The 16,071-nt window shown below is 37.3% G+C and overlaps 1 protein-coding gene across 1 annotated transcript in view; it reads right to left on the bottom strand.

The window, feature by feature from the left end:
• Positions 1-2,807: 2,807 nt before the first annotated feature.
• IQCJ (IQ motif containing J) overlaps positions 2,808-16,071 on the bottom strand; it is a 92,961-nt gene continuing 79,697 nt past the window's right edge. The window contains exon 4 of the mRNA XM_053711793.1: positions 2,808-2,991. Within this exon, the coding sequence (XP_053567768.1) occupies positions 2,808-2,991 (184 nt within the window). The remainder of the gene's footprint in view (positions 2,992-16,071) is intronic.

Genomic DNA, 16,071 nt, shown 5'->3' with positions numbered 1-16,071 from the left:
AGTGTGTGTATTGTATGAGAGTGTGTATTGTATGAGAGAGTGTGTGACGTTTGTGCTGTATTAAGTGTATGTATTGTATGAGAGTGTGTATTGTATGAAAGTGTGTATTGTATGAAAGTGTGTATTGTAGGAGAGTGTGTATTGTATGAGAGTGTGTGTTGTATGAGAGAGTGTGTGACGTTTGTGTTGTATGAGAGTGTGTGTGAAGTTTGTGTTGTATGAGAATGTGTGTGTGACCTTTGTGTTGTATGAGAGTGTGTGTGACGTTTGTGTTGTATGAGAGTGTGTGTGTGATGTTTGTGTTGTATGAGAATGTGTGTGTGACGTTTGTGTTGTATAAGAGTGTGTGTGATGTTTGTGTTGTATGAGAGTGTGTGTGATGTGTGTGTTGTTTCAGAATGTGTGTGGTGTGTGTGTGTTGTATGTGTATGTTGTATGAGAGTGTGTGTGACGTGTGTGTTGTTTCAGAATGTGTGTGGTGTGTGTGTGTTGTATGTGTATGTTGTATGAGAGTGTGTGTGTGACGTTTGTGTTGTATAAGAGTGTGTGTGACGTTTGTGTTGTATGAGAGTGTGTGTGATGTGTGTGTTGTTTCAGAATGTGTGTGGTGTGTGTGTTGTATGTGTATGTTGTATGAGAGTGTGTGTGTGATGTTTGTGTTGTATAAGAGTGTGTGTGACGTTTGTGTATGAGAGTGTGTGTGACGTGTGTGTTGTATGAGAGTGTGTGTGATGTGTGTGTTGTTTCAGAATGTGTGTGGTGTGTGTGTTGTATGTGTATGTTGTATGAGAGTGTGTGTGACGTGTGTGTTGTGTATGTGTGTTGTATGTGTATGTTGTATGAGAGTGTGTGTTATATGAAAGTGTGGCGTGGTGTGTGTGTTATTACCTTTTAAAACACTTTCAAGTTTGACTACAATCAGGAATATAGTACACACACATTTTAGTCACTTTGCAAAAATTGCAGCTATTTTGTTGTATATTATTTCAGACATTTTCAGTCCAAGCATGACAATAGGATCGTGGAGGTATGTGGTTTCATGGCACTGGGTCTTGGGAAAAAAAAGTTTGAAGAACCCTGCTCTATCTTAATCATTAAAGTTTAAAGCGACATGAAACCCCATTTTTTCATTATTTAAATAGAACATACAATTTTAAACAGCTTTCCAATATACTTATATTATCAATATTTTTTTCTTTTCTTGGTATCCTTTTTTGAAGGAGCAGCAATGTACTACTGGGAGCTAGCTTAACACATTGAGTGATGACAAGAAGCATATTTTAACAATCACCAATCAGCAGCTAGCTCCCAATAGTGCAATGCTCCTCCTGTGCCCATCTAGACATGCCTTTCTGCAAAGCATACCAAGAATACAAAGCAAATTATATAATTGAATGCATTGGAAAGTTGTTGTTTTTAAATTGCATGCTTTCAGAGTTATGAAAGTTGAATTTTGAATTTACTCTTCCTTTAATCTTGACTTTACTTTCCCTTTAAAATGACCAGCAGTGTTGTAAAATACGCTCTGTACATCAATCTTTCTAGCACAAGATGGTTCCAAAACGCTACCAAGGAAAATGAGGAAGGTTACTTATAGTCTACCTGTAGTATCAGAGATGGGAATCAGGTGTGGAGCAGTTCTAAAAGAGCATAGTAGTAAGTAGATTAAGGTCATTTTGCATGTGTGATATGAGATCATTGGTTAAATAATGAGCTGTAAGTTAGTGGAATGTTCACTTTGAGTAGAATTTGGGAGTTGGCTAATACATATCCAAATGCATAAATTTATAGGTGACAAATGGCTCAAAATAATGAGCATGATTTTTGTGTAGAAAATTGTCCCAGGTTCCCTAGAAAAGTAAAAAATCAAATCCAGTTACCTTGGTTTTGACAACACTGCAAATAAAACGGCTGGTTTAGTTTAGACAACCTGCAGTACTTTGAAAGTCTATGATAGAGAATTTAAGATTTTTGGCATCTCTATAGCATTTACTCAAAAGCAAGAGTTTTTCAATGTCCCTTTAACCCATTTGTGCAAAATGGGCATTTGTTTCATAATAAAATGTCCTACTGAATAAGAGCATTATAATATTTTACAAGATTTTCCATTTAAAGCTTTTTATATAAGGGCCTGGTCACTAATGATGGAATCTACCAGGGGTCACATTGCATTATAATCACATGCACAGGATAACCTCTTCAAATAAAATTAGATTGTAATCACATTTTTACTTAAACAATACATAGGAAAATATTTACTATTAATACATTTAATTTAACTATACAGACTACTGTTAAAAAAAAACTAGAACATTTAGCAGAAATGCACAAACCTAATTAACTAGTAAAATATATGTATTTGTTTTTGTTTTTTCCAGTTACAAATTGCTGAAGAATATTTTCTCCTCTGTGAAGCTGAGGGCCACGCAAGAAATCCTGGCCTAAGTATAATAATTTGGGTGGCCTTGCTTTAAAGAATTATATATATTAGTAGTGATAGTTTTCCATTAAAAACATTATAAAAAAGTGTTCTATATAATGACTTGTATGACTTGTAATAAAGTATTTCCAAATCTGCAATGGAGTTCATGAAAAAAGGAATATTAAAATAGCATTGTTTTGCAAAGGCAATATTGCATTGTCTTTCTCAACCATACAATAATTAGAGGGCCCTCTAGTGGCATTTTCTGACCGTATCATAATGCAAGGGATTTTAAGAAATGTCAGCATTATATTCCATCTACTATTTGTGCAATCCTTAGATAATAAATCACTGACTGAAGAAAGGGAATTGTGGGTAGTATTCTTCAAGCACTTATAAATATGAATGTTGTACTTACGGGAGTGCTGCCATCAGAAAATGTGTTCATACTGATAGAGCTGCTCATCTTGTCTGAGGACAGAGAGGACGGTGATGGACTCTGTTTCTCCATACAGTTTGTATGCAAGGAATCTTGTCGCTGCAAATAATCCCGCCATGCTCTCTGAATGCTAAATGTAATCCAAAACAAGGCCAGTGTGAGCATGAGATGTAACATGAATAAATAGGTAATAGAGGAACATAAAAAGTATGAATTTGAATTAAAGAATTAATTTTGCTTAACAAAAAATGCATTGTTATGTCATGATAGTAACAGTAAAGATGTAATTAAAAACATGCTTTGACATGTGCAGTCAAATCATTTTAGCACATAGGATTGTTTTTTTATATACTATGCCAAGCCCCTGGATAGAGGTGCAACTAAATCCCAGGGCATCCCTGGGTCCCAAGGTAAAAGGTTGTGATGGGATCCTCCCATTAAATAGTACCCCTTCTGGCTATTTTAAATTAGTATAAACTGAGAAAGCAGGCACATAGGAGCATGATATCTTGTACACAAAATGCGTCAGGTTACTCTGTATAGTCACACTGTGACGGCCATCTTGTAAACCCTGCCACCATATTTTAAAGGCAAAAACGTACATTTCCCCTACACTGGAGGCCCTGTTTTGCAGTGGGTAATTTAGAGAGGTAAAGCATGATGAAGGGGGATCCCAAGCTCCACCAGGGCCCTGTGTAGCAAATCTAATACTGATAACAGGGCCCAATGGGCCCCAATAGTTGTGGGCCCAGTTTTTATTTGAGACCTCTGAGAGAAAAAATAGCCAATAGGATAAAAACTAATTTTATTGACTGATTAGCCAATTGGAAGAAAATAACTGTCAGACATCTCTATAAAAGAGAAATGGAGACCAAAAGAGGACCATGGTAGAGAAGATCCAAGAAGGATGGTCACACTCAGCACTGGATTATAGAGTACTTTTGGATTAAGATGTTGGACACTGTACAGAAGACCGGACAGTACTTAAAATGTTTTTTTTTTTTACTTCCTTGGTTTTCGTTTTTTTAAGGATTTTTGTCTTGTTTCAATGGAATATTTGTTTCTTTTGCGATGTTTCTTATTTTTTTACATAGGTTTTTTTTTTTTTTTTTTTTTTTAATGGGGTTTGTGTCAGTTTAGGGGCTAATAGCATAGTTTTATTGCAATAGTGGTTGTGGCAGTTTAGGAGTTAATAGATTGTGAGGTTGTTTATGATGTGGTAGGGGCAGTTAGGGGGTTAATGTGTTGATGGATTTGGGCAAAACTGGTTACGTAATACGTTTATTATTATTATTTTTCAGCTTTAGCTTATGCTTAAAGTGATTGTAAAGTTGAATGACTTAAAGGCCAGTATTTAAAAATACTCTTAAAAACATGTGTACTTTAAGTCATTAAACTTTACAATTACGCTTCCTTTTAAAAAATACTTACCTTTTTGTTACCATAAATTTACCGATGATCCTCTGCCCGCATCTCCTTCAGTATTTTGCATATTGATGAGGATTCAGCTTCCTCCAATCCTTGTGTGATTCACGAGCTGGATGCCAAAGGGGGCACCCAGCAATTGGAGAAAGCCAGATTAGTCATTGATCTGCTCAATACTAAAGGAGATGCGGGTGGGGCATTGGCGGAATGTTTAGAGTACAGTCTTTTTGTTTTTTTTAAGCTGGGCCCCCACCCTCAGGGGCCCAGTCGCAATTGAGACCTCTGTCTGCACCCCCTGTAGTTCTGCCCAAGTGTAATTGTAAAGTTTAATGACTTAAAGTGCACATTTTTTTTAGAGTGTTTTTAAACACTGGCCTTTAAGTAATTCAACTTTACAATCACATTAATCATAAGCATGTGGGCGCACGATAAATAACCAGCAATTATAAGCAATTAGCGCTTAAAAAATTAACCAGAGGTCAGAAATATGTATAGTTTATTTTAAAAATAAAAAAATTGTGGCATCTTTATTTTTTAAGAAATATAACTGCACTAGGCAGTTTTGGGGGCTAAACTCTAACTCAGAGTGTTAGAAAAAAACGTTCCCTATAAATATATATGCTTATATACACATATATTTATGTGTTAATATGTATATATACACATATTAACACATAAATATATATGTATATAATTATATATATATATATATATTTATATTTGCTGCCCATTACTGCGCGACTTATCCATTGGAGCGTTTGCAATGCAAACGCAAGGTAGCGTTCGCATTGCACCTAACTCGTTATATCAGCGCACATTGGCATATTTTGCGCTCCCCTTATAATCTTGCCTATAATTGTGCAGGACATTTACAAATAACTGAAAAAAGACGTATAGGTAAGTTCACTAAAATGACACTTTTGTTACATGCTGCGTTTGAAATCTGTAGTTGAACAGATTTGCAAATAACAAACTACTTTTTTGAGTTCATAAGCAATAAATAAAAAAATTTTTTTGAGTGAATGGAAGATGCAGGTGATTTTCAGCACAAGGGTAACTTGACAGTCTTCAAATACAATATAGAGTATATACCCTACCTAGAAATGGGGTATTTGATCTACAACCTTGCTTATCCTAGGCCTGCCAAGAAATTCTGTTGTGGTAAAGCTCCTCATTGGACAGTAGAGGGCAACCTGTACTATAGAATAAGACTCAAAGAAGGAAACAATATTTACACTATTACAATAAAACTTAAAGTCAACAGAATTACATTCAAATGCAAGTGATGCAAATTAAGCTTCAGTTTATAGTCTGTGATATACAATATGAATTCATTCTTTTTAATACTCTCCCATACTTTGCGGCTAGGTCTGAATTCCCCAACCCCCAACAACTGTAACACACTGGAACAGTTTTTTTTTAGTTTTTCAGTAAATCCACAATTAATAATATTTATTAAGTTCTGAAATATCATTGTGGGTGATTTTAATGGATGAGAGTGATATTAGTGTTCATTATACAAGTGGTGAGATGTGACTAAGTGCAACACAATATGCAGCCGAAAAATGTTGTGCTCTTGGAGACCTAACTAAAGTGGTAATGCTTAAAAAATGCATTTCACACATTTTTAACTTTTCACACATTTATACATATTAGGTATAAAATAAAGATTCATTTTATATGCTTTAACACTGATTTAAAGGGGTATGGCATATGACAAGTTGCTGGTAGTTGCTGGTAAGAGTATATTACAAATATATTGATTTAAATTTTTCTATTACAAATATTGCATAATTTGATTCGAATTATGCAATACTTGAATTAGAAAAATTTGTATCAAATTATTACATTTAAAGATAGCATTAGAAATACTATTACATTAAAGGGCCATAATACCCAAATGTTGAAACACTTGAAAGTGATGCAGTATAGCTGTAAAATGCTGACTAGAAAATATCACCTGAACATCTCTATGTAAAAAAGAAAGATATTTTACCTAAAAAGTTTCTTAGTAGCCACATCCCATTGTAAAAGACTTCTAAGCAACAAATCAGTATGTCTGTCCCGGGACAGCGGAAGGAGCGAGCTTTCGTGCACACTCATGTTATTTCCCTATTCAGTGTAAGGAAGTTTACAATGAAATCTCATGAGAGTTAAGTGAAATCCATGAGATCCGAGTAAAAGAGTTCATGACCTCAGCACTGTTGATGCTGATTGGCTGCTGTTCATTTCTTCATTTTTTTTTTTTTACCTGCAGCTGGGCAGTAACTGAGTATAACTTTTTACACAGAACTAACTCTACTGAGCTGAGGAAATTGTGAGGTAAAATATACTCAGGTGATATTTTCCTGTCAGCTTTTTACAGTTATACTGCATCAGTTTCAAGTGATTTAGCATATGAGTTATATGTCCCTTTAAATGAATGTTAGAATAATGTACAAACATTCAAAATTCAAAACGAATGAACGAATGTGTTGAAATTTGTTTATTTTTTTAATGTTGCTAACATTCGTCCATCCCTAGTATGTATATATGTGTGTATAAATATTTATGTGTATGTATTTATTTATTTATGTGTGTATATACTGTATATATATATATATATATATATATATATATATATATATATATATATATATATATATATATATATATATATATATATATATATATATATAAACTTGCACTCTATGGTCTTTCCAAAACAACTTTTACTGTGAAAAATAAGTGACGTTTTTGGGACAAAGTATCTCCTTCCTCAGACACAGTATATACAAATGCAAAGCAATAAATAAATACAAACAAGCTAAACCCCACCCCCAATTAGGAACAAAAAAAGCCAAATAGTTGTCATGGTAACACCTAATCAGTAATCACATAGTAAACATAAGTTTACAATATATTATAAATATATTAATATGAGTATCAATATAAACAATCAGTAATAATATAGCAGTGCTAATCTGTGACAGGATAAATGAAACCAGCAACAGAGATAATCAATGCAGGCACACGATCATATAAACAGGACAACAATTACACATCATGTCATGATTTTGACGATATTTTGTTATCAACATACCTTGTGGAAAATAAAGCCAACAACACAGAGAATTGTGCGACCAGGATCAAAACCCGATCAGAATACCCTAAGGTTACGCTAACACGGCCACGGCACCCACCAAGAACAAACATACACACTTCCTGGTTAGTGGCACAGTCACAGAGAACCAATGGGCAGCAGACATCAGTGCTATTGGAACCCAGTGTGTAATGCCACCGTCATCCATGGGGGTGTGACTCCACCCAATCAGGATGGGAAACCAACTGAAGGTTTATTATTATAGACGATGCATATACACAGCAATGTGCTGCCGACATATGCGTAGGTATGTGAAGCATATGAATATTAGCAAAGTTGAAAGCACCAATCCTGACAAATATTTTCAATAGGTCAATGCCATAAATATAAGGACAATAGTTAGTGCACAACAAGAGAAACACTGAACAATGGGAGAATTCCTGGACCTAAAAATATTTAAGAAAGAGCACAATAGATTGGGCACATATATCTAGTGTAAGCCTACAGATAGGAACTCACTCTTACATGCGACGAGTAATCATCCGACATCATTGTTGAAGGCCATTCCTAAGGCATAGATGATCCGCGTGGCAAGAAATAATAGCGAGACAAACACAACTATCCGAAATGGCCAGTAAGTTTGTACAGAGAGGATACAACCCGAGGTTGATTGACCAAAGCAAAAGAATGGTCAAGGACCTTAGAGCAACTGATCCTGATATTGATGAAGACATTGCACACAGATGGACCTTCACTACTGTTTATAGTCCAGTCATGAACACACTGGGAAAAAGTCTTGACCAACATTGGCATATCATTAAAAGTGATCCAACTCTCCCTTTCAACAATTGGCGACACCCTAGGGTGGGTTTCAAATGGAATACTAATCTGAAGGACGCTCTGATAATCACAGACCCTACTCATTGTTATAAAAATGGAAATTGGCTTCAACAAAATAAGAAACATGGTTTGTTTTGGTGTGCAGGGTGCACGACCTGTAGTGCTATCGTACCTTGAACCAATTTTGGCCACCCACACTCAAACAAGAGGTATACCATTCAACATTTCATCACCTGCACCACTACTCATGTAGTCTACTTGTTGAATTGCAGCTGCAGGAGGTTTTACGTTGGCAAGACCTCAAATGATGCTAGAGTACGGTTTGCCAACCACAGATCATCTATTACAAATGCCATCAAGAATAAGAAGAGTAATCAGCTAGTGGCAAGGCACTTTCTGGAGGATGGCCACACAGTAAACGATCTCCACTTTGTTTTGATAGACCACATCCCCCCCTTGAAACGTGGGAGTGATAGGAACAAGGTACTCCTACCAATGGACTGAACACTATCATTGACTGGCATTGCTTCTTATAACTCTGGTGTCTCCACTATTGAATTTTTTTTTTTCAAATAATTTTTATTGAAGTCATAATCATATACAACAGAAAGGGTATGCCCCAAGACATTTACAGAAAAGTGCATATACAGTATCGTTAGATAATAATTTACAAAAAGCACCCTGTAGAAATGACATTATATATCCATATAGCTCAAATATTATTATAAGAGTTGGGCAAACTATAGCCGGACTTCAGTTTTATAATAAAGGTAGTAAAAACAAAAAAAAAAGGTCCTCTCTGCGCCATATGGGAAGTAAAGTAGTGTATCTATTCAAGTAACAATAAGGCCAGGGGGGAGTTAGTTATATAGTTTTATGGGGGGAGGGGGGAATGCAGCAGGCAAGAGCCGCTTGAAATAGAGTAGGGGGGTGGAAGTGGAGGGCGGAGCCAGTCAGCATGTCAGGTTTGTAAATATGGGGAACTATGTAAAAAGGAATATGAGTTATAACGTAGTTATTGGGATGGGAATATAAATGAACATCATCCATCCTTTGGAGAAGTACAATGTCAGGGCTAGTAGGGCATGGCGCTGTTGTATAATATGTATAAACAGAGAAGTACCTTAAATCAGGAGGGAAAAGTCCCAGGTAGGGTATGTCTGTACACATAAAGAATAGTTCTGAAGAAAAAATACAAACAATCAATCAAGACTTCCTATAAACTTCAAAATCTATTAACCATTAAACGCCCTAAACTGCAAAGGCTATGGAAAAGAACATAAATAAGCTAATTAGGAAGATGTAGCTACCACCTCTATCTTAGTATTAGAATTTCAGCAGTTGCTGAGAGGAGGAAAGTCACCATAGTTATTACATAAAGGACCGTAACAGAGAGGGCATGAGCTCTTAATCCCAAAGTGTAAATTATGCAAATAGACTATAGTTAACCAATACCAGACCTGTGCTATTCCAAAGTAACTAAAGTTAAGCTCTATGCGGAAGGCTAATAATATTACGTGTCTCACTAAAAGCAAGTACAAACATACATAGGGGTATAGTTTAAATATGTAAGGTTGAGCTTCACTTAGAGATATAGAAAATGTACACATAATCCAACAGTAGCGAAAACAGACAAAAATTGCATGCTTAGGGAGTTATGTAGTGTCAGAAGGATTTCTCTTCATGGCATATTGAGAGCATACATCATTCCATAACGTAGTTAGATCTAGTGAGACATGCAACAACATAACATATATAGCTCAAGATATACAGTGGTTAAATAGCATTATTTGTAATGTATAATAAAGGACTGGAACATAATATATAGAATCTATTTGTGCCTCCACATGTAACAAAGAAAAATAACGGTATACATAACATAAGACTAACACACACTTGTAGGAAAAATTATCACATCAGACACTATAGCAATGATACTTCCGCTGAGAGTTATAGCAGTAGCCATGTAGCCTGAGCAAAGATATCATATTATGTGAGGCATTGGAACTACAGTTAACTGTGCGACAGTTGAGGGGGTAGAAGGCGAAGATCAATATTGCTAAAGTAGTACCTATTATTAAATTCACAGCAATAAATATTCTGAACTAAATAACTTGTGTAGTAATATAAGGGTAAAGAATTTACACTGAGCCAGCTTTTGTGCTTAAGACATAGCAGTAGATGTTTTTGAATTATACAGTAAACTTACCTATCTTACGGCTAGATTTAGAGTTTTGTCGGTAACGACCCGCGTATCTAACGCTGGCTTTTTTCTGGCCGCACCTTTAAAATAACTCTGGTATTGAGAGTCCACAGAATGGCTGCGTTAGGCTCCAAAAAAGGAGCGTAGAGCATATTTAACGCAACTTCAACTCTCGATACCAGAGATACCGGAATTAAGGTAGGAAAATTCTGATTGGCTGATGGAATCAGCCAATCAGAATCAAGTTCAATCCGATTGGCCGATCCGATCAGCCAATCAGATTGAGCTCGCATTCTATTGGCTGATCGGAACAGCCAATAGAATGCAAGCTCAATCTGATTGGCTGATCGGATCGGCCAATCGGATTGAACTTGATTCTGATTGGCTGATTCCATCAGCCAATCAGAATTTTCCGACCTTAATTCCGATTGGCTGATAGAATCCTATCAGCCAATCGGAATTCGAGGGACGCCATCTTGGATGACGTCCCTTAAAGGAGCCTTCATTCGTCGGTAGTCCGTCGGGCCAGCAGGATGTTCCACGTCGGAGGTCTACAAGATGGATCCGGAAGAAAGAAGACTGAAGATGCCGTTGATAGAAGACTTCAGCCGGATCATGGACCTCTTCAGCTCCCGCTTGGATGAAGACTTCAGCCGGATCATGGACCTCTTCAGCTCCCGCTTGGATGAAGACTTCAGCCGGATCATGGACATCTTCAGCCCCCTGCTTGGGCTTGGATCAGGACATCAGAGGAGCTCTTCTGCATCGATCGGTGAACCTGGTATGGTGAAGATAAGGTAGGAAGATCTTCAGGGGCTTAGTGTTAGGTTTATTTAAGGGGGGTTTGGGTTAGATTAGGGGTATGTGGGTGGTGGGTTGTATGTGTTTTTTTACAGGAAAAAGAGCTGAATTTCTTGGGGCATGCCCCGCAAAGGGCCCTGTTCAGGGCTGGTAAGGTAAAAGAGCTTTGAACTTTTGTAATTTAGAATAGGGTAGGGCATTTTTTATTTTGGGGGGCTTTGTTATTTTATTAGGGGGCTTAGAGTAGGTGTAATTAGTTTAAAATTGTTGTAATATTTTTCTTATGTTTGTAAATATTTTTTTATTTTTTGTAACTTAGTTCTTTTTTATTTGTTGTACTTTAGTTAGTTTATTTAATTGTATTTATTTGTAGATATTGTATTTAATTCATTTATTGATAGTGTAGTGTTAGGTGTAATTGTAGGTAATTGTAGGTATTTTATTTAATTAATTTATTGATAGTGTAGTGTTAGGTTTAATTGTAACTTAGGTTAGGATTTATTTTACAGGTAAATTTGTATTATTTTAACTATTTTAGCTATTAAATAGTTCTTAACTATTTAATAGCTATTGTACCTGGTTAAAATAAATACATAGTTACCTGTAAAATAAATATTAATCCTAAAATAGCTATAATATAATTATAATTTATATTGTAGCTATATTAGGATTTATTTTACAGGTAAGTATTTAGCTTTAAATAGGAATAATTTATTTAATAAGAGTTAATTAATTTCGTTAGATTTAAATTATATTTAATTTAGGGGGGTGTTAGTGTTAGGGTTAGACTTAGCTTTAGGGGTTAATACATTTATTAGAATAGCGGTGAGCTCCAGTCGGCAGATTAGGGGTTAATGTTTGAAGTTAGGTGTCGGCGATGTTAAGGAGGGCAGATTAGGGGTTAATACTATTTATTATAGGGTTAGTGAGGCGGATTAGGGGTTAATAACTTTATTATAGTAGCGGTGCGGTCCGCTCGGCAGATTAGGGGTTAATAAGTGTAGGCAGGTGGAGGCGACGTTGTGGGGGGCAGATTAGGGGTTAATAAATATAATATAGGGGTCGGCGGTGTTAGGGGCAGCAGATTAGGGGTACATAAGGATAACGTAGGTGGCGGTCGGCAGATTAGGGGTTAAAAAATTTAATCGAGTGTCGGCGATGTGGGGGGACCTCGGTTTAGGGGTACATAGGTAGTTTATGGGTGTTAGTGTACTTTAGAGCATAGTAGTTAAGAGCTTTATGAACCGGCGTTAGCCCAGAAAGCTCTTAACTACTGACTTTTTTCTGCGGCTGGAGTTTTGTCGTTAGAATTCTAACGCTCACTTCAGACACGACTCTAAATACCGGAGTTAGAAAGATCCCATTGAAAAGATAGGATACGCAATTGACGTAAGGGGATCTGCGGTATGGAAAAGTCGCGGCTGAAAAGTGAGCGTTAGACCCTTTTTTGAATGACTCCAAATACCGGCGGTAGCCTAAAACCAGCGTTAGGAGCCTCTAACGCTGGTTTTCACGGCTACCGCCAAACTCCAAATCTAGGCCTAAGTAAAATATGCTTAAAATACCAGTTTAGGAGACTAAGCTCCAGGACATTACAAGTTGTGTCATAGATAATAGGGACACAGTGAACTATCAACATGTATAGCAAACAGGTGTGAACTCATTCAACAGTAATGTTATTTTAAAGACCTATATGGCCATGGGATTATTCATAATTATATGCCAGATACTGGTCATTAAAAATAAAGGACATGCTAGAGTAATGAGTAACACAGTTGAAAAACAAAATGGCCACTATGTGAATTATATGCGTTAGTTATTGGTGGGATAATAACAAAGTAAGGTTTCTGCTGCATGAAAATACTCAGAAGAGCTATCAGTCTATATTCATTACCACAGCAGTCCTGCATAAAAGTTTAAGCATAAGCACAGTCAGAATCTGTATACACTCTACTGCAGATGGACGATTAATGAAGGAGTCTGAGGGTTGCAGTTAGCGGATCTTTATCCTAGGTCCCAAAGGATCAGTCATTTGACCGCAAGCTCATTCTCCTGATCTGTCTGGGACCTTATTATGATAAGAGTATTTACCCTATGCCGGCACGAGCATCAGGGCATCTCTCATTTGAATGATGTACATGGCTCTCAAAGATCACGGACAGGGAGCGACGCCCTGAAGGCAGCTTCAACTGGGTGTCAGCTTCTAGTAACTCGCTCGGCTGTGTCTCCGGATCCAAGTTTCTGAACAAGGTAAACTTTATGATGACAAGGGGAGCGTTGGTTACGGCTTTCAGCTTACAGTTCTGAGTCGTTACTTCCCCCTGGCTCCGGGTCGCCTCTAGCTGGTTCACATAATGCTGCTTAGAATCTGTGTGCACGTCTGAAGTCTGTGGAGCACTGCATCGACCGCCATTACTTAGCCGTACTGGTATCACAGGTCTGGGATTCTTAGTTGTAGCGACGCAGATTTCCTCTGTTTCCCAAATTGAAATCACTCTCCGACGTGACTCTTTGGGGTCATAGTGGCTAACCGTCTCCTCTATTGCCACCGGTAGCGGCTCAGACAGTTGCGAGCCCATAGTGGCTCTCAACTGTTTAATGAGTGCCTGCTGGTGATCGTTTAGTAAAAGCCCCAGTTGGTGAAATGCAGATGCGATTTGTCTCTCCATATTGTGGCTTCCAAGGCGATTATAGAGCAGAAAGTATATCTTTGAGCAAAAGGGAGGCACTAAGATGGCTTTAAGATGGCGGCTCCGGGCCCACTCCCAGTCGCGATCTCAGTAGACACAAATGTCTTTATCTTTGTTGGATTGCCAAGTATTTTGTTCCGTTGTCCCATAGTAAGAGTCCTCTGGCTTTATGACATGTTAATGGTCAGATATAGAAGTATACACAGTCCCAACATGCTAGGAATATGAAAGTTTTGTACTCAAACATCAGGAGCTCTGATATGGCACGTCTTTCTGTGTCGGCTGCTGGCTCCGCCCCCCTCCACTATTGAATTTAATGGAGTTTAACGATGCATGCATGAGACTTCCAGACAGTATACACTATCTGGCTACTATTTCTATGTACTGCAGTATTATGTCTTTTCTATGTACCCCAATATAAGGTCTAACTGGGACTTCACCCCCCATCCCTTTTTTAGTGTTCTAGTGTGAACCTCAGACTAAGGGTGTTTGATTCATTGGTACTGCTAAATTTATACCCTTTACCTTGACATAGGTGCTCTTACACTGTGTGCCTAGAGATATATTAATCAACATATATGTATGGGGCTATTGGTTTACTAACTCCCAACAATTATTATGTACCAATTGTGAGCCGAGAACCCTCACCACCTACATTTTATTATTATTCTCTCCATAGGTAGTTTCATACAGTTTTATATTTCTAATCGTTCTCCCATTGTTCAATGTTTCTCTTGTTGTGCACTAACTATTGTCCTTATCTTTATGACATTGACCTATTGTATATATTTGTCAGGATTGGTGCTTTTAACTTTGCTAGCATTCATATGCTTCACATACCTACGCATATGTCGGCAGCACATTGCTATGTATACGCATCATCTATAATAATAAACCTTCAGTTGGTTTTCCATCCTGATTGGTTGGAGTCACCCCCCATGGATGGCAGTGGAATTACACACTGCATTGCCATAGCAATCATTATGCCTGCAGCCCATTGGTTCTCCGCGACACATGACCGTGCCACTAACCAGGAGGTGTGTATGTTTGTTCTTGGCGGGTTTTGATTCCAGTCGCACAATTCTCTGTTTTGTTGGCTTTATTTTCCACAAGGTATGTTGATAACAAAGTTTTGTCAAAGCCATGTGATGATGTATATTTGTTGTCCTGTTTATAGGATCGTGTGACGGCATTGATTATATCTGTTGCTGGTTACATTTATCCTGTCACAGATTAGCACTGTTATATTATCACTAATTGTTTATATTGATACTCAGACTAATATGTTTATAATATATTGTACACATAAGTTTACTATGTGATCAGGTGTTACCATGTCAACCATTTGGCGTTTTTTGGTCCTAATTGGGGGTGGTGTTTAGCTTGTTTGTAGTTATTTATTGCATTTGAATACACTGTGTCTGAGGAAGGGGATACTTTGTCCCCGAAGCGTCACTTACTTTAGTAAAAGTTGTTTTGGAAAGACCAGAGAGTGCAAGTTTTTTGTTTGATGTATTCATATTCTCCACTAGCACCCTGGCAGTTGTTGGACTAAGTGAGAGTGCTCTTCCCTTCTGAATATATATATAAACACGTGTTTCATCAGGCGCTAATGAAACAGTTTGCAACTGAGAAACACTTCGCTGCTTGATACTTCGGGGCCAATTTAAGATGCCCCGAGTGGTGCCTAATGCACCTGTTTCCGCGTGAGCCTTCAGGCATGCCGGAACCAGGAGTTAAGAAGCAGCAGTCTTAAGACCGCTGTTGCTTAATTCGTCCACTGCCTCTGAGGATGGTAAGGTCTGAGGATGGAGATAGCATCTCCGAAAAGTAACCGTATTGGGTGAATAAATCACTCTTTGTTTAAGCCCCGGCGAGTGCTTCCTTTCTTTTTGGTATATGTTACATGCTTTGAATGCACCCCGGACAGATTCAACACTAAGTATGTGCGGAGCTCTCTGGACTGTTTTATATATATATATATATATATATATATATATATATATATATATATATATATATATATATATATATATATTAGACAATCCAAGATATTGAGCTAGATCCCTTTTGGTATACTTCATGCCATTGTTTTGCTTTTTCACAAACGTTGTGTTTCTCACAGAAATGATTTACATACAGCTTTTGCAGTTATAACACAAATGGATG

This window comes from Bombina bombina, chromosome 4, assembly GCF_027579735.1.
Source record: "Bombina bombina isolate aBomBom1 chromosome 4, aBomBom1.pri, whole genome shotgun sequence".
NCBI lineage: Eukaryota > Metazoa > Chordata > Amphibia > Anura > Bombinatoridae > Bombina > Bombina bombina.
Note: the sequence above shows the minus strand (reverse complement) of the source record. Positions and strands in the feature narration are given on the sequence as shown.